The following is a 20,923-nucleotide window of genomic DNA, read 5'->3' as shown; positions in this document are numbered from 1 at the left end:
GGTTTTCAGAAATTAACGAACTACCTTCATTAAACCACAAACCGTGAAACTTTTGCTTAGTAGACCAAAAATAAAGGTCAGGGTCGAAGCCAAGAAAGATCCATCATACACCAGAAATAATGCTCAGCATTAATATTGAGCAACCAACTCCTTAATCACCAAAATCGATTAGATAGTCTCAATTTACCACCTCTAACATTTGTTTCATAATATTACTGACGCCACCAAAGTGTAAACATCGCAAGGGATGGCACAACGCCCCTGGATGGAGCAACAAAGACTTCAAATCAGAAGTAGCCAACTCAATGTGCATTATAGAAAACCTTAGGCGTCTATGTTACTTTCCCCGTATTTATTGATCCCCCCCTTGTCTTAGCAGCGGCGACGCTCCTGTAGATGTCGCTGAATACTGGTTCGAACAGGGGCGCCGCTGGAAACAGACAGAGGAATGCGAATCTTCGCAGGTGATTGCCGGTTATTTGTTGGTGCTCGCACTTGAAACATGGGCAAGGGAAATAGTAAACTCAAGGGGGAAGTGGTAGCCAAGCTCGCTAAGGAAACCTATTGTGAGTACTATATTTACTATGTTTTTTGTTGTTGCTATTTCTTGGCGGAAGTGAAAAGTTTTTAATTTTTGTTTGTTTACCTGTGTTTATGACATGCCTGGTTATTATTGTCTTTTTATCTGTTCATATATTGTATTTTAATGTGATGGAAATTGTTTGTAGAAGAAATTTTATTTTTGCTATATAAATTACTAAAAATGGGAGCAGAGAAAAATTGAATGTTATGTTAAATACAGTTAATTAAAACATGTTATATTGAAAATATTATTATTTAAGTATACAGAATCTATGTATAAAATAATCTTAATGACGTTAGAGTAAAATGTGGTTAATATTATTTCTGCATTTTAAATATTTAATTTAGTTATTGTAGACAGTATATGAGGTATTTAGTAGTTAGTCAATTCAAGTCATTTTTGAAATGAACTTGCTTCAGTTTGTTTCTCACGTGATACCTAGGTTTAAGCTTGATTAAGTTGAATGATTCTCAAAAGAAAAAAACTTATTTTATTTACAAGTTGCGCTTTCTGCTTAAGTCAAAATGATACTTGAATTTTGGTCCTATAATATTTCAGGAATTTTATAGAATTTAATTTGAAATTAAATGGCTCATATATATACACATATTCCTATAGTGTATAATTATGATTTCTTTTTGATATAAATTTTATAAATTGTATGCCGATTTGAAATTGTAGAAAATCATATATATATATATATATATATATATATATATATATATATATATATATATATATATGTGTGTGTGTGTTTTACTCTTTTCTTCTTCGCGAAATTTTGTTAACTGTTAAATTAGTATATTTATTTTTAAAACATTTTTTGCTTTTGCTACCCACCGGTAAATTTGTTTTCTGCTTTCTTTTGTTTCATACTCATTTTCAACAGAATTTTATTTTTAGCTATATAGACACATTATAAAGAGTAATTTTTATCTATAAATAATATATAATTAATGTATTCTAATATATAATTATTCTTTATTCAGAAATATAACATTTATTGTACAAGACATGTCCTGATGAAGACCTTTACGTTTTCCCATTAAAAGTTTTTCTATTTTATTTAATTTTATTCTTCTTCTTTGCGTTATATATATATATATATATATATATATATATATATATATATATATATATATATATATATATATATATATATATATATATATATATATATATATATATATTAACATTAAAAACATTACAGAAAAATTATTGATAATAGTTATACATAAATATGAAATCGAAGGACTGCATTCATATAAAGTAATTATCAGATAAAGTAATATTAGTAATTTCGCTCCAAACGAAATTACATTAAAAGATTTCCTACTTTCACTGCAATCGTTTATTTTCGTTGTGAAGCTTAAAGTCGCGTCAAGTTGTTCATTGTAAAGTCACGTCGAGTTGAGTTGTAAAAAAGACTAGCTGATAGTAGGCTCGTCCGCTAACGATGTGATCGCTAATCTTTGGACTAAAGAGGTAGTAATATCTTTTTTCTATGGGAGCAGCACACATGCAACTAAACATTGACTTCCTTCAACCTTACATAAATCATAATTACGTAGCCTACTTCGTATTTTCTTTTTTCCCCCACTCCAATTTTTTATCCATCCGCACACGGCGTGCGTCGACATTTATTATCTAACTATATAATATATATATATATATATATATATATAATAAATAAATAAATACAAGAAAACACGAAGAAAGTTATGAAAATCAATAAGTTTCATTTAATGCGCTTAAGCTGCAAGTAAACAGAACTCATTAGATCAGTTCAAAATGAAGAATAAAGCAATGAAAAATGTAAAAACATATGAAAACAGGGGGGGGGGAAATAATAAGTAAAAAAATAACAAACAAGAGTTTAAAAAAAAAAAGGGATGGAATTTTATTTAAAAAACCGGAAAAAAAAACCGGAAAAAAAGAGATATAATCTTTTTATCAGAAAGCACTCTGTTTTGCGGATATAATCGTGTGGGCTGATGAAAAGATTATATCTCTTTTTTCCGGTTTTTTAAATAAAATTTCATCCTTTTTTTAAAAACTGTTGTTTGTTATTTTTTTACTTATTATATCCCCCCCCTTTTCTCATATGTTTTTACATTTTTCTTTGTTTTATTCTTCATTTTGAACTTATATATATATATATATATATATATATATATATATATATATATATATATATATATATATATATATATATATATATATATATATATATATATATATATATATATATATATATATATATATTGCCTTTTATAAAATTTAATAAAAACTAAACAGTTATTTTAATTAGAAAAAAATTAGAATAAGAATGATTAAAAAAAAAATTTATGAAATTAAGGATATTTTGAAAGCTAGAAAATAGAGAATATGTAATGCATATTATGGCATTTATATCCCGGCAGGATACTCAATTGATCAACAACGATTGTACTCAAATTGTATTTAATATATACAGCTATTTTAAAATCTGAATAGAAAAATATTACTATTGAATAAATTATTTCTTATGTATATTTATATTGTAAGAAAAGCAATTAATCTAAATATCACTTAATGAGTTTTAATTACCTAGTTGAAGTAAAGAAAATCACCTTAAATTTTCCTCACGGATGCCTCCAGGCCCATGATGAAATAAAAAGATCTTAGTTTGAATGAAAAAAATATTTTAACTCGATTGATATATATTGGCAAACAAAAATGTTACTGTCTTTACTGCAAGAAAGAGATAAAAAATTAAGATTTAACTTTCATTTACAGCACAAAATTTATTTTATCTTAACAATTCTATTCCTTAAATGATAATACAATTTATTATAGACTTTTTTCATGAAGACATTATTATTGTTATCATTTAAATGTTCTTTCCGTTTATTAATTAATAATAATTAATAAAATGTATATCAAAATGTATTTTAAAAATTCTTCCATTGTAATTATCTAACATTTGAATAAGTTACACCAATATGCTTTTCATTATACTTATCCCTTGAATCAAAACTCAGATACTTAAAACCTAATAATATGTACTATATTATTAGGTTTTAAGTATCTGAGTCTTGATTTCTCGCCATTATTTTTGTTTTGTTTATATTGAGCGTCTGAGATATTTTCATAAGTTTTATCATAAATTTTGTTTAAATCGGAAAGAATTTCATCCAAGTAATGATCTTTCACTATTCGTTGTACTTGTATATCGGAATTAAAAGCATAAAAAATTAATGACAAATTTCGACCACAATGAATCATATTAGGGGAAAATACTGTTGTACTCTGTTCAGCAACATTATAGAAATTTTTAAGAATTTTTGCTGCATTTGTAAAGTTAATTTCATCTTTCATTAAAGAACTTATAAATGATTTAATGCTAGCGATAATAATTAGCCGCAAGATGTTCATAAGTGGTGTGATTCCTTTTAATTCTCAATGATTTTGAAAAATAATTGAATATTTTTAATATAAATTGGGTATATATAATATATATATATATATATATATATATATATATATATATATATATGGGTCATTCTGTCATACTGTCATTTTTCAGTTCATAAAATCCCAAAAAAGTAAAGTGAATAAAAAGCTCTGAAACTTTTTATATTAATAGAAATATGTAATGGCATTATAAAGAAAGTATATATCCTATAAATTATACTTAATATTTAAATTAATTAATTTTTTAAATAATTAATTTATAATTAATTAATTTATAATAATTAATAATTAATTAATTAATTTAATAAATAAATTAATTAATTTAATAAATTAATGTATTAATTTTTTAATTTATTTTTCAAATTAATTAATAAGTAAATTAATTATTTTCACTATTTAAAAAGTGAGGGAATGACACTAATAGTGAGGGAATGATATTTTATTTTAATACATGTTTTTATCTAAGTTACATCTACCTAAAGTTTGAAAATGATAACGTACTAAGTATATCTAATATTTATTATAATTTAGTCTTATATATTTAATAGTTTTTACAGGTTTGGGAAATAAAATTGGCTGGCACGATTGAGCAAAATAAAATTTAATAATATACTCATCTTGAATCATTCCCTCACTTCAGCGTCATTCCCTCACTTTATACACTAGTGAGGGAATGACGAATTCAATAAAATTTAAAAATAACAGTTAGGCCTAATTAATTTCTGAAGTCAATCACATACAATTATATTCATACAAGAAAGCAACATATAATTATCCACTTTCTCGATGAAGTTGTATTTTATTTTACTTTAAAAAATGACATGAGGGAATGACAAATGTAAAAATTTTTACCTGGTTTGATTCATTCAAATTTATTCCACAGCAAAGCTTCTTTAAGTTGAAGATGGAAACATACAGCAATTTTGTTCTATGATGCCAGTTGTTAACTTCTGAAGTTTTTATTAAAATATTTTTATTCTAAGAAGATTGCAGGTGATAAAAACATTGTTGAGAGGGAATGACGCGAAACACTGGGGACAAAGTTTAAAATAGTGCTGTGTTTATATTTTTATCAGAAATTAAATTTAAAATTGATTTTCTGAATTCTATATTTCAGTATTCTGAAATAAAAAACACGAATTTGTAAAAAAAAAATTTTTATTTCAGAAAATTTTTTTTTCTTTTTTTAAATCAGCAGTGGGGACAAGTGAGGGAATGACATATTGGTATATTTTAAATACCTAAAATAAATAAAAAATAAAAATTGATAATTTTATTTTTATTCTTTTGTTAGCTTGCATTCTGAAGGACACTTTCCTTGAATTTTTTTTTTCGTAAGCTGTAAAACAAACATAAAATGTACTGGGGACATGAAAATGACTGTTTTTGTGAGAATGACCCATATATATATATATATATATATATATATATATATATATATATATATATATATATATATATATATATATGAAACGGAAATAAGACATATATAATATACCTTGCTTATTACTTTAATTAACTGTAACTGTTACTTTACTTACATTTATTTATATTGTGATTTGAAGGAGGTGTTTCATTTGTTGGCTTAAATTTTGTACCTTTTAGGTGTGATTCCTTTTTAATTTTACTGTGCTTTTCAATTGTGGTAAAGGTTATTTTTTGTCTTTTCATTAAGGAACCTCGGGGCACTGTTAGTTTTGGTTAAATCCACAAACAACAGAAAGGCTCCCGTGTGTTTGCAGGCAGTGTGTCCCCTGATGAAGTACTGTTCTGCAAACACACATTCATATTTTAATTTTTTAATTGTAAAGATTTTATATGTGTCTTATTTCTATTTTATATTAAACAAATTTGGTTTCAGCTGCTTTCTGCGCTTTTCCAATTTGACTTAATGTTTCAATGTGTTTATTTGCCTCTTATGTATCAAAATTGACTTCGTAAATTGAATTGATTTAATGATTATATATATAAATATATATATATATATATATATATATATATATATATATATATATATATATATATATATATATATATATATATATATATATATATATATATATATATATATATACAAATATACAAATTATTGTCTCTTAATGCAGCATTTAAAATAATATATTAAATCATGTTAAATACATTATTTTGAAATACGAATAAGAAAATGTATAGCACTATACTAAAGCAAGTAAGATGTATGTAAATAACAAAAATTTCCACTGCAAAAAAGGCGCTGTAGTGGAAGTAAAATATGTCTCTCTTAATTTGTAGTAAGAGAGTAGAAATAAAAAAGTAAACGAGCACACTTCCGGTTTGGGCACTTCGGGTTGAAGAATTACATGTCACATTGTTTGAAAACAGTAATTTTGTTGTTTCTGATTCACTATGTATTAGGGCGCATACAAATTTTCCTTTACATGTAAACAAAACTCAGGCTTTCATCAGGGGAATCATAAGCAGTTAGAGATGGATGACGCAATCTGTGTGGATGAGTCCGTCGGTCAGCACATGCTGGAGATTCAAGCGTAGAAATTCTCTCTGCTTTCAAACTTTGATAACCGGAAGCTCAATATTCCGGTTAGGACTGGTGCCCGGCACCAATTTATGTGAAGGTGGTAAACCAATTTTTATAGTGAAGGTATCATCATTGTAATATTTAAGAATATTTTGGCTGTTTCAGATAAATTTGCGTTTCGTCCAAATGATTAATATTTTATTTGAGAGAATAGAGCAAAATCATTTAAAGAAAAATTGCTTCATTACTTTGTAAATATTATTAAAAACGATATGGCCATATAGTTATTAAAATAGTAAAAATAAAAATAAAATGCTCCCTTAAAGAGATGTAGAGATTTATTGTTCGAGACGTAAAGATTTATTGTTAATAGCTTCGTAAAGTTAATTAGCGGTCAGACAGAGGGGACGAGACCCCCCCCCCTGTCCAAACGTCAAGAATTAGATATAAAGCAGAATGCAGATAAAGGAATTTCAAAGATAAAGGAAGTTCAAAAATGCTAAAAACATGCTTACATAGTATTTTAGCGGCTCCTATAAAAACAGAAAGAAAATAAAGCTTAAAAATGAGATAGTAGGCTTGAATAAATTTTATAAACTTAAGTTATTACATCTTTTAATAAAATAAAAATTCAAACGTGTGAATAAATTAGACGCGTGACTAAGATGTAAAGTCAAAGCATGCAAAAATCAAAACATTGAATTTCAAGACAAGATTCTTTTACATTTTGAGTGCCCTTATGTAACATTTGAGGAATGCTAATGACAATAGTCACGTTACGGTTAAGGACAACGAACTCGAAAGTAAAAGTTCGTTTTAAAAGGAAATATATTCATTGTCAAAGATTAGAAGCAAAGCATGGAGTCGTAACCATCTTAAGACGACGAACTTAAAAGCCCATTGCGAGTGACCAATGTTGTTCAAATCCCTGATGGGCGTTGGCGAATGTAATTTTCAGTTATTAAGGATTAAGCCAAATTTGAATAGCCACGCCAAGTAATAATTTCGCCAATCTTTATTATAGTCTATACCTTTATTGGAATTAACATTCCTAATGCATTTAATAGTAAAATGGTTTTAATTGAGTGAAATACAAAGATTAATTAATAATATTTATGCCTCAATAATGTTTAAGAGAGTAATAAATATAGTTTTAAAAGTTTGTACTGATATGTAGAGTCGGATTAAGTTAATAATTAATTAATTAAAGTTTAAGTTAAAATTTAAGTTGAGTTTAGTTAAAGGTTTACTATTCAGTCAGGCTAAATTAGTCAGATGCAAATTTAGTCATTCGTCATAACCGGTGAAAAAAGATTACCATTAATCAAAATTTGTATGCTAAGTTATTAATTAGTAATAATTCGTAAGTAAATTTTTTTATTAGGAAATATTTCATTTTCAAAACTAAACATCACTCATAATTCATATGAAAGGCTCGTTACAATCGAGGAAATTTGTAACAAATTATTTAACACAATTTTTTTTCTTTTTCTTTTTTATTATATGTTTGAATGGAAGGATTTACTGCAAATCTCAGACGTTTTCATGGGGATAAAAATTCGAATAATTTTGCATAAAAATTGGATAATTTACAATTTTCTCAAAGGAATAATTTATTTCACTCTACCATAACATTGTGTTAATATATTCTGTTTTTAACAGCCGTATATTTTAGTTGTACAGACGTGTATTTAGTTTTTAAACATCATACGCAAGCATCATAAATGGCTAAACCATATTCTTGACTAAACATTGTTTAACATGGCTAAAATGTACTCCTTACTTTAGTACCTTTGGTATGAATGACTCTTTTCTTTATTTGCTTTTTGAATATAATTATTTTTGTGAACGAAGATTTATAGTTTAATTTTAAATATTTATTATAGTTTTAAAAGAGCTTACAGCTGAAAAATTAAACAATAGACATTACTTTTTTGCTTATTTTTTTAAATGTGTTTTTTAAGAGCGAAAATTTAATAATTTGGAAAAGTAACCAACTTACTGTCGATAAGTATTTTACTGATAGAATATAATTATTTTAAAGTACATTGTCTTTTTAAAGTATCTTTTGATTAATAGACAAGAAGAGTTAAGATTATTTCCTGAATAATAATCTTATTAAAATTCTGCATAAATTTTAGATAATTATGATGCTAATCAGGATAATTTTTAACAAAAAAAAATATTATTCTAACAAAAATAACTATTTAGTTATAATAATATTCTTAATTATAGTTCAGTATATGTAGTTTGTTGGATAAAATGCCATGGACTCACGTAACAGCCTGTTTGTCACGGGGGATAGTCATGGGGGTCATGACCAACAGCATGATTAAGGCAATGTGATCAGCAATGCGCACAGGCAGCTGGATGGGTCCTCAGACAAGCTGGTACCCATCGATCTGAAGCTAGATGGGCTTCAAGCCGCCACTGGGGATCGAACTCTAGCTCTTCACAGTGACTGCCCAGTTTCCTTACCACTGAGCGATCGCAGCTCAGCTTGTTGGATTAATAAAACTAAATTTAAATAAAATACAGTATGCAACATTCAAAGGGCAAGAAATGTTTTTGTGCTGTAGTAATGCAGTGAAAAATAGATGATATCAATTAAGAGTACTGTAAATTAAAATTTACATTGTATTTCCCCCATGCATAACATTTAGGACAGAGATGTCAAGCTCAATTTTTCATAGGGCCATATATTAAATTTAGAATGTGTAGGCGGGCCAGATTCAAATAAAAAAAATGTACTAAATAATTATAACATTTTATTTACTTAATTTTGTAGTATAATATACGGTTGGTAAAAATATAATAGCGGTAATAATAATATACGGTTGGTAAAAATAATATCAAAGTTATAAAAGAGGATAATTATTTTGAGCTCGAGGATCTAAATACCTGACTTCTCTTGTTTTTGACAAGCTCATTTATATCCGGTTTCATATTTGTTGTAATTATTTTAAGAATTGATTGGAGATGTTCATTCGTAAGTCTCTTACGATGTTTGTTCTTATTTATTTTCATGACGGAAAACATCTGCTCGCATAAATATGTGCTACCAAACATGCACAGAAAGCATGCACAGACTCGAAGCGCGTGGAAGATTCCGCTTGTTGCTAAGAAATGACGTTACTGTCTATCTCTCTCGCTTGTCTGGGCCCGCGCTGCCCTTGAAATTACTTATAAATGTAGTGTGCGCATTTCAAAACTTAAGTAGAGGAATCGAGTGAAGCCTAAAAGCTCTAAAAAACCATGATTCTTCACTCTGTGACTCATTGTATTGCGGGCCGTATTAATACGGTCCTGGGCCTGATGCGGCCCACGGGCCGTATTTTTGACATGACTGATTTAAGATATTTTGTTTTCTATTTAAAACCCACTGGCTGCTTAGAAAATGGGCAAAATTGGGAGAATGCTTCTACCCTGTTCACTATTCCTCTATCTATTAGCATGGAAAAACCGGTTTTGCTATGCAGAGAAGACTGCAGGTTAAAATACGACTTTTTACGTGGAGAACCATCAGTGGGTTAAAAATCATGGGAATAGTGACCTGAGGTTATGGAACATGGAAAACCTGAGAGAACTGAACTGTCAGGACATACATTGATAAAACCATGACGTATAGAAAAGTAAAAATTGGAGGAAAAAATTTTTTGGTTTTGGCTGGTTGATGATTTATTAATTTAATATATTATCAATGAAAATTCCTTCGTCATGATATAAAAATATATCAAAATATGCTGACCAATAAAATTATATTAGTAAGACATATCTTTAAAATTAGAAATTTATTCAATTATTTATTTAAAAATAATAATTTATCATAAAATACACTATATTTATCTCAAACATTTTTATCAATATCTTTATGAGCTATTATGAGAAATAATATGAGTCAATGCATGATTATGCAATATATAGGTAATTCAAAGTAACCAGTTTTTCTATATCATCATATCACTAGTATAATTATGAAATATGTAGGTGTTTCAAAATAATCAACCTTTCTAAATCATCATTAACATGCATTTTTGGAATCATAGATAAGTCGTGGTGGTCAGGGAGATGACCTCTTATCAGAATGGTTCTGGGTTTAAAAACCAGATAAGGCATGGATGTTTTTTCATTCTCTGTATTATATGTTCTTACTGTGAGAGCAACATTGAACCACCTAATATGGTGCCCTTCAAAAAGGGGACAACAAATATTCCCTACTGTTACCTGGATGACAATTGTCAATCGTATGGTCATTGGAAAAAAAGAACCATAGACAAAAATGAAAATTTTTATTGTATATACATTTTAATTTGTGATTTTAATGCATATACATTAAAAATATCAAATAAATATTTAGGTGTGGGAGAAATAGAAATATTACTATAATTTGAGGAATTAGTACTGACGAAGGTGGGACTGGAAATATTAGGACCTGTTTGATTGATGAAGAAAACAGAAAGAAGTTAAATGGTTATTCGAAAAACCTCAAAGTTTTGTAGAGCAATCAAGCTTTTTTTTCTAATATTGTTAAATCAATAACGCAATGTTGATATACTTTTCTTAATATGGTTTCGGCAGAATTTATTACAGTTTTGTGTTCTTAGTTTACTTCAAGTTTGGGACCCTGAACAAATTTTACTCTCTTTCTGACAAAGGTTTAACAATTATGTATCAAGGATATTCATTATGGATGTTGTTAATTTTCCTATTTGATATTTTCAATCGGCAATGCAATTTTGTTATATCTTAATAACATAGATTCTGCAGATTTCGACAACAGTTTTATTTTCGTAGTTATTATTTAGCTTGAGAGTCCTAACAAATAAACTTTTTACTTCCTTTCTGACAAAAGGTTTTAAAAATATTTACTTATATGGAGCTTCTTTATAATATGGAGCTTCTTGTATGATAATTATCATGACTAAACATATTACAACATCATTAAAAAGTAACCAACAATTTTTCTCACATGATGCAAAGTTAACATGCTCAATCATTGTTTGGATTTAAAGTTTTGAGCTTTCATCATTCATATTTTTACTGATGCATCAGAGATTTAATTAAATTTGCGTTTAAATAAAATTACTCTTTAATACTTTCTTCGATCAGTTTTTTACAAAATAAACGCAGCTCAAAGAATCCAAAATTTGCACGCAATGCATACTTTTCCTCCTTTTAACATGAGTACCACTTACAATTAGGCAATGCAATATTTCTTACAACGAAACGTTTTGATAATGAAATATTTCGCTTTGTTCGATGACAATAATTTTCTGATGAAAGAGAAAAGAATAAAAAAAAAAAGAAGAACGCAACTGGATTGATACTTTCTTTCGAAAGGAGTGCTCAGCGAGAAAATTGCGTCTGACGCAGAAAGTCTTTTCGGGGTGCTATGAAAGGAAGGAAAAATATTATTTGACAAGAAAATTGTTTGCTCTCCTGTGTGAAGAATTGAGTTTATAGTGAATCTATAGCGGTTTTTTATCTAGCAATTTATAGAGATTTCTAAGAAGAGTTTGAAATAAATTTATTTAAAGCACAAATTCATACTTGAGAGATTTACATAAATTTTTTACTTACATCATTATTTTAGTTCAAATCAAGAAAATTGTCCAGCTTTTGCGTTTTGAAAAAAATTAAAGAGTTATGCAGTTTATTGTTTATACACATCATTTGTTTCAAATTCACATAATTTGTTTAATTGTATAGTTGTTTAAATATATTTTTTTGGCTCAAGGGATGTTAATTTGTCAGCTATTGGATTGATCACAAATTTTTAGCTTATAGAGTTGTGCTATTTTCATTAAACTAATTCTTGCGAAAGCTCTTGCTAACATAAGTAATTTCAGATGGATTTGATTTTAGGAATATAATTAATCCCTTACTCAATATTATTTATTTATAATCATTAATTACAACTAATAGTGTTTATGAATGTGTATTTATTGTTGATAACCGAAAGATTATTTATACAAAATATGAAAATATATTGTAAAAAAATCTAGTACTAGTGAAAAAAATCTCTGGAAAACTGGGATTTCATAAATGTTTCTAGTACCAAAACGACTACTTTAAAGGAAACTGTATCGGTATTAGATAAGTTTATGCAGCCAAAGTTTCCCAGAAATTTTCTAGTAGTTCTTTAATCTCTTTTTAGTGTAGTACAAAAAATATTCTCTAATAGGTATATTAATTGTATTATTTCTAAGTATTGTCACATTTAATAAGTCTAACTTTTTAAACTGAAAATTTAAACTTTTACAGAACCTGGCATTTCTGATTATATTTGTTTATAGCTATAACTTCGTTTTTCTTATGTGTATGTAAATTTTCTCTGACTGTTTATTTTGCTATCATATAGTCTCCTGTAGTGACTTTAAAATTTATGTGCTATATTAACTTTACCGATATGTAAATTGCAGAAATTCAAAAAACCTTTATGAGGTAAGCCACCATATATGTACTGTTAATAAATTACTATAATAAAAAAAATTATTTAAATTATTATTTAACAAATTTGGTTAATTTTTTGTATAAATACTAATTTGTCTAAAGAACTTAGTTTATACTAAATTTACGAAAATACTGTCTTTAGAAATTTATGTGACTCCATTTATGTTGAATATATACAAAATAATTAACTGATATATTTGCGAAGTTTCCTGTTTTGTATGCTTAATTTGCCTTAAATTCATTAGAGTAGCAAGTTATAAATTGTGACGGTGTAAGATGTAATAATAGTAATGTCTTGAATAATTACTTCTGTCTATTAATTATTCTACAATCAGTTAAATCTAACGAAAAAGGTTATGATGAGTGCTTGATACGGAAAATATATAAAAAGAAAATTGTTATTATTCAACATCTTTACTTGATTTTTTTTTATATATATTAAAAAAACAATTCTCGTAACTACAAAACTTCATCTGGATTTAGTGATTACAAATTTATTGCAGTTTTTTTGTAGTTCCTCGGAGGAATTAATTCTGCTTCATAATCATGTTGATAATATTAGTTTTTACTCTTCAGAATTAGGTATTTTAAAAGAAGAATATATTTGCTTTGTTGACTTAAACGATAGAAGGAATAATTTTAAATTTAATATAAACAAATTACGCGGAGTTCTAATGTGGATTTAGAAATTAAAAATGGAAATGATTTCTGCATTGTTGACTATACGATAGAAGGAATGATTTCAAATTTAATGTAAATAAACTAATTACATGGAAGTCTAATGTTTTTAAAAACATTTATTTAAGTAATATTTTTAATCAAATGAGCAGAATTAAAGTAAATTATAGTAAAGTTTACTTATCCATAAATCAAATAGACCAACTCTTCCGAAATTTGATTTAAAACAAAAACATGCATATTTAACTAAGGAAAGGAAATTTTATATAAAATCATTGAGTTAATTGTATGTAATAATTATTAATGAAGTTATTAAAAATTAATTTGTTAACTAATTTTATATTTTTACCAGGTACAAATCCAATAATTCGGACAAATCTGTGATCAAAAATCTTCTAATATTTAAAAAAGATTTTTTTCAATAAACATCATGAAAATATTAACAATTTTTAAAAAAGGTAATAATTTCTCTCAAAAATATCAAATATCAAAATAATAAATTATGAATGAAATTAAATTTTGTTAAGAATAAACTTTGAATTATTTAGTATTAAAAACTTTGCGCACATCCAGTTTCGAGCCAATTCAAGGTAACTGATAGATCAAATACGGTTCTGTACTTCAGTAAGAATGAACCTTAAAATACATCCCACTCTCTTCTTCATATTTCGTAATCTGGCAGATTTATTACGAAAATATTTTGTATAATTTTTGCAAGATGCCAACAGGTGGAAGTACACTTGAATTTTCTACTCAATTTATATGTTACATTATGACTTTTATTCTGTATTTTTCTTAAAATCTTTATTTTTTATTTTCCGTATAATATGTTTTAACTTGTATAATTTGCTCAATATGTTTTCTTTTCCTTTTAATTTTTTGTGTGCTCCTCACACTATTGAATTGATATACTTTGTTTTGGTTATATTAATATAATATTAGATAGCACTCATTTTTTGTGGATATAATCGTGTTAGCTGACGACGAGAAGCTGTAAACATAGCTTGTTAAAGTGACGATAGAATAGTCATTAGAAAGTCGATTTCCAGAAATACTTTTTAAGTATAAGTTGGGAATCAGGAATGTTTCGCTGTTTTTATTTGAACTCCTACGTATAATTGTAAAAACAATATACATTAACAAAATAAAGACAAGTTGATTTTAGTTGTTACCTAATAGTAATATCTAATTACTGTTACCAATATATCTTTTAAAATTGTATTTCATGAAATATATTGATTTTGCTATGATTTCTTGAGAAAATTACTTAATAAAATATATGTAATTCAAGCTTCAGTCAAAAGAACTAATGCTTGATTTGTAACTCTTTTGATATAATTGTTTTCGGAAAAAATGCCCCATAATTAATATTCAAGCATGTTCGCGTATGTGAGAAACTACGTGTGTATGTACTAGAAATATGGTTCGTTTTGTATTTTTAATCTCTATGGTGCAGCAACCTTGGCTCACTGATCTGCATTTAATCATCTTTTGAAGTTTGTGGAGTTAACATATAACTTATTCTTGTTTGAAATATTATTCCTGCTGAGTTCAGATAGTGGAATTCTAATGCGAATCATTTAATCATTTCACTGTAAAAAATGGATGCTCAAATTCCATGAAACTTACTTCGTTTTTGACGAATCCATTTTCTGGTGTATGCTCCGAGTGAATATTCCGTCAAAGCGACGAAATAGCTATCGTCCCTTCTTCGAGATAAGTCTTTCGAATTCTTCAATTTCGTCAATAGTAAAAAAAAAAAATTGTCATTCTATTTTTTCCAAAAAAAAACAAACAACAACTTCGTAGCGACTAAATTATCTAATTTTACCAACAAACAACCAATTTTACCAATGCGTTCATATAGCTGGTTCAGTGTCACCTTAATAACACAGGAAAGGCAATTTGAACAGAGAAACAAATTATACCTATGCCCTAAACCCGATTTGAACCTAGAATCTTTCTGGTATAAGGCTAACTCCTTGACCAACGTACACGCCTGTCAGACTACTTCGTCACTGTATTTTCAATCATCTAGTCTTTATACTAGTTTCATCATTCTGGTAAACAACATCACGCAATGCACTACGATGAGGTTTCGAGTTGAGAAAACATTTTCATCACTTAAGAGTTCTCATTTGGACACAAATCACATGATTTTGAGACAAAACAATTATCAAATTTAGTGAAATGTAGCTCAATGATTGCAGAATTGTAAAAAGGGAGAGTGTCAGTTTGGAGAGTGTTCCTTTTTTATCGCTCGGTCTTAATGGCATTAGAGTCTACTATCAGTAATCATTCTCTTCTTGATGGCATTAAACTACTTCTCAAAGCAAAATATGTATTGCATTGGTACCAGAGTTACTCTAACGCTATCACGCTGGGTTATCCGTCATTTGAACAATTAGTTTCATGAAAGATTGTATCTAAAACCAATTGTTCAAAACAAACAGAAAAACAATATTTTCTACCGATATAGCCAATGTTTAAATTATCAATAGTAGGAGTATAATATGAACTGATTGAAATTAAGAGTGAGAGTTTAGAATTTCGTTTTACGTAAGCTTCTCATTGTACAAATAATTTTATATATGCGCTTAACATTAAGAAATTAAATAGCAAAGCTGTGAAAAAAACAAACGAAAATGAAATATATTTTTTAGGGAAACATGTTTTCGAATTCGATATATTTTATGTAAAATTCATATCTTACAAAAAACTTATTTTTTAAATTAAAAAAAATATTTAAAAAAGCCTCGGCAGGGCTGATAATCTCTCTGAAAGTATCAATTGACATTGGGATAAATCATCAGCATAATAAGTTGCACCTGTACGGCAACAATGTTAAAGTATGTTGCTTTATTCGGACTACCCTGCACACGAAAGAAATGTTCCAAAGCTTGAGATGTTTGGGTGGTTTGAGAGTGTAGTGCAAAGGTCGAGAGATTACTACTAATGAGTGAGTATGGTCAGTATGGTCTTCGGATCATCATTAACTCTGAATGCCAGACAGTCACAAATAGCTTAATAGTGTAGCTCTATTTCGACAATAACAATCAAATCTCACTGAAACATGAAGAACATGAGTCAAATATTTCTTTTTTTATTCTATATCTACTTTCTAGAGATAGATTTTAAACGCAATAGTTCATTAACATAAAATGTCTAGTAAGTATAAAAAAAAGTTTGCAACAGAAGTAAATCACTGAAATTAAACTAAAAGTTTTAGAAAGTGTGTTAGGTCAAAACAACTTAACTAGAGTTACAGAGCACAATAAATAATTAGTAAACTAACTCATTCATAATTATAATTTCCTTCTAAGAACACAACTTTTAATGCTGACATAATACTAGGCAAGAAATTGTCTTAGACTTAGAAATTTCATGCAGAATAATTATCTTTGTAAGTAACATTTCTCGAAGCATTTGTTAGTGGAAGATTACTGTAAAGGAAATGCCACAAACTAGACTTTTCCCATTTGTCTTACTAAATATTCCATGTGCGCTTTCCAAATTATGTATCTGAGTCTCTTTGTTATTATCTATGCGTATGTAATTATTTACTGAACTTGACTAAATCAAACTTTTTGATAAGGTTAGAGGTTAAATGTTTAAAATTTTAATAAATAATATTACAGTATGACAGTACATTGTTTTATATTGGAGTTGGAGATCGTTATTGAAATATATAAGTCATAGATAACTGCAATTTAATATCAAAAAGTAATACCACGCAATTTGAAAGTCTCAGCAATATCTGCTTTTGATAGTAATAAGATATAGTATTAGCATAAGTTTTAAGAAAATGATCTAATAATTATAAATAAGTCTGTGAACTTTGACATTAATTACACAGGCTAGCAAAATTTGCGTTTTGTAACTGTGACTACAATGTTATAAGTGATTTTATATTATACAGCGCCCTGATTTTAAATACGTTCACATAAGTCACGTAAGGATTTTTTACAGACCATGAACATATCGACAAAAAATGCATACAAATGCATGCATAATTAAATATACAACCAAAACCTCCTTCATATCGACAAGTGAGGCGTTTTCCCAGAAGTATTGTTTTACACTGAATCGAATGGAACAAGAGGGAAGTCGATAGTTGATGGGATTAATGGTTTTTATGGATTAAAAGTATAATTTTGCTCTTATATTTATTTGCACATCTGACTTATATGGACAAGTTATCATTGCAAATTAAACTAAGCAAGATAAGTATTAAATTATTATACACATGTTTCTTAAATATATATATATATAATATAAATTAATTGATGGAACTAATAGTTTAAAAGCTATAAGGGTTATAAATCAAAAACTATAGCTTTCTCACATGAAACTCGCATGTATTTTAAACTGCTGTTTTTTTCGACGTAACTCTAACTTTATTGGATTTAAAGGAAAAAAAAACCAGAAGATTTGTAATTTACCTAACAGGTCTAGATGACAATCTCAAACGTTTGAAATTGTTACCAATAAACTCGATATTGTTTTTATTCAATTCAGCACAAAATATGTTAGAAACAATATATCAAGTTTCTTGATTCCCGAAATAAATCAGCTCCGATTTCTAATACACAGTTGTAGGTGCACATGAAAAAGTGTCAGAATATTGATGATAGTTTTCATATCATTTCATTTTTTTTGCTTATAACCAATTTTTTCATGAAGAACCTTGCATAATTTTTTTTGCAAAAAAAGAGAGATTAAATCGTGTAGAAAATAATTCTCAGAGACTAATCATTGTTGTCTTTCTAATTCTCAATATAAATCAGGTCTGATTTTTAATGTACATCAACGCACTCTAGGGTTGCGCATCAAAAGATTCTCGGAAAATTGATTATAAATTTCACATCAATTCACATTTCCTTGTGTACAGCCTTTTGCTCAACTCCAATCAGTTTCATAGATTAAAAATCATGCAAATTTGGAATTTCAAAATAAAAAATCTTCCTTTTAATAAAATATCTTTATATCAATTCGAAAATGAATATTTAATACTATAACTTGGATTTTTTTTATAATTATAGAAAATGTCCAAAATAATATCTTAATAGTTCTATGATCTGCTATCTCATCAAAAATGCTGTTTCTTTCCTTAATCTACAACTCACTTTTATTTGTAGATACAATTTAAAGAATAGCATAAATAAAACAATTAGAACCATAATGGAAACTCTATTTTGTTGAGATCTAAAAAGTTCTGGAAGGGTTAGCCACAGGAAGAAGGTCAAAGTCAGAAGATTAGCTTATAGCTTACACAGAGAACAAATAAGATTTCATAACCGTAATTATGTTTTGTTTTCATCTAGGGAATTCTGGAAGGTTACCATTGGTGGAGATTTCTGGAAGGTTAAAATTATAGGTTACCATAGGAAAATATGAAAATCACTAGATTACCTTATAGCTTACATAGAGTTATAAATAAGAGAATTAAATTTTAAGGTTCAAATTAAAACTAAAATGAAAATCAGAAGTGAAAGAGCTAAAATAAACAATAGAAATTAAATAAAAAAGTTAGAGAGAAAATGTTTGATAAACAGCATCACAGTAAGTATGTTTAAGATAAATGAATTATTCAAGCACATTAAATATGGGTGCATTTTTTTAAACAAATCATTATATCAAATATAAAAATACAGATTACAATGGATTAACTATACGGCAATTACTTTTGAGTGATTTCCATACAGGTAAAACCCATTCATATTTTTGTTGATCTTTATGAAAAAAAAAAGCACGAAATATATGGTCATAATGAAGCGTGAAATATTATTACCATCTAAAAATATGTTTAACGATGTTGAAAGGGGGGAAACACCATTAAATGATTTCATGATTTTTAACCACTCTTAAATGCGGAGGAAATGGCTTGGAATGGCGAATAAAAATATCCCCTATGTATTGATTTTAAGATAACAACCGAGGTGTGGTTTTTAACGAGTGTTTTTTTTTATCGGAAGGACCCACTATATTTTGTAGAATATGAAGAAGATGTTGTCTTTCAGTCACGTGACCATCTCATCTAAAAAAATGACAAAAATGGGTGTTCGTGGCAGGGCGGGGAATTCGTACTTCATCACGTGACAGGGTGGACGTCAAATTAGAGATATGATTTATAACGAAAAAATCAAGTGTGGCTGTTATGTGGGGATAAAAGATTGCACGTGCTTTATATTCAAGAGTTTACTTTTTCGAAAAATTGAAATATCACGGGTATAGATATTTTTTTAAGTGATTCCTTTCATTAACTGACAAAGTCATTCTGCCTTTTCCCTTTGCTTTTAAAAATTTCATTAGATTATGAGTTTGATTTTAATAATGGCTAATGGGTTTCACTCTTAATTTTTGTAAAAAAGTGTTTGAAACGTTCGATTGAGCCATTTTCTGCTATTTAAATCTTTTATCACAGCAACTTGACTGAGCTTCAAGGCTTTTATAGACAGCTAACCGAAAACATTCCAGACTTTTAAACCTGTTTTTAAATTTTGTATTTTTAACTTACCTGGAACAACTGGTAAATTCATTTTCGTAATATAATTTTACCCTCCTCTCTTTTATGCTCTTATTTCTCTTACTTTTATTTCTTTAGCTCTTATTTGCTTTATTTCCTTAATGCTCTTGTAGACCGAAATAATTTCAGGAATATACCAAAATAATTCCAGGCTTCTAAACCTGTTTTCAAGTTTTGTATTTTTAACTTACCTAGAACAACTAATAAGTTCATTTTTGTAATATAATTTCTTTCTTTGAAGATACATCATTATAATTACTATAACTTATTGTAACAAATATACACTATTTCAATTTAATAATCAGTTGAAATTCAAATGATGATCCAGTCTTTTCATCAAAATTTACATAAACGAAAAATTTTGTATCTTTTATTTAAAATGAACAGCGTATATTTACCCCTCATTCACAAGTCAATTGCGAATGCTTTCATGAGAATTGCAGATATTTAACTGTACTAAAAAACACATAAATTTGATTACAATTTTTTAATTATTCTCTAATTACAAGAATTATTATTTTTTTAAATTCTAGCACTTTCATCTGGGGCTGCAATCTGGGGCTGAAGCAGGGGGATGAAATGTCCATGTCCTTTGAAAATCCATGGACACGAAAATTTTTAACAACAGAAACGAAAATAGTTAGACGTTATATATTTAATATAGTTACTTCAACGGGCTTTTATAAACAGAAGAGTTAGATAAATGTTTTTC

The 20,923-nt window shown here is 27.6% G+C and overlaps 1 protein-coding gene across 1 annotated transcript in view; it reads left to right on the top strand.

Annotated features, from left to right (window-relative positions):
- The first annotated feature begins 398 nt into the window (after positions 1–398).
- LOC107438521 (frequenin-2) overlaps positions 399–20,923 on the top strand; it is a 220,174-nt gene continuing 199,649 nt past the window's right edge. The window contains exon 1 of the mRNA XM_016050829.4: positions 399–566. Coding sequence (XP_015906315.1) covers positions 503–566 — 64 coding nt within the window. The 5' untranslated portion in view covers positions 399–502. The remainder of the gene's footprint in view (positions 567–20,923) is intronic.

This window comes from Parasteatoda tepidariorum, chromosome 8, assembly GCF_982258835.1.
Source record: "Parasteatoda tepidariorum strain Cologne lab strain chromosome 8, Ptep-v5.0, whole genome shotgun sequence".
In the NCBI taxonomy this organism is placed as follows: domain Eukaryota; kingdom Metazoa; phylum Arthropoda; class Arachnida; order Araneae; family Theridiidae; genus Parasteatoda; species Parasteatoda tepidariorum.
The sequence above is the reverse complement of the archived record's forward strand: the minus strand, read 5'-3'. Positions and strand labels throughout refer to the sequence as shown.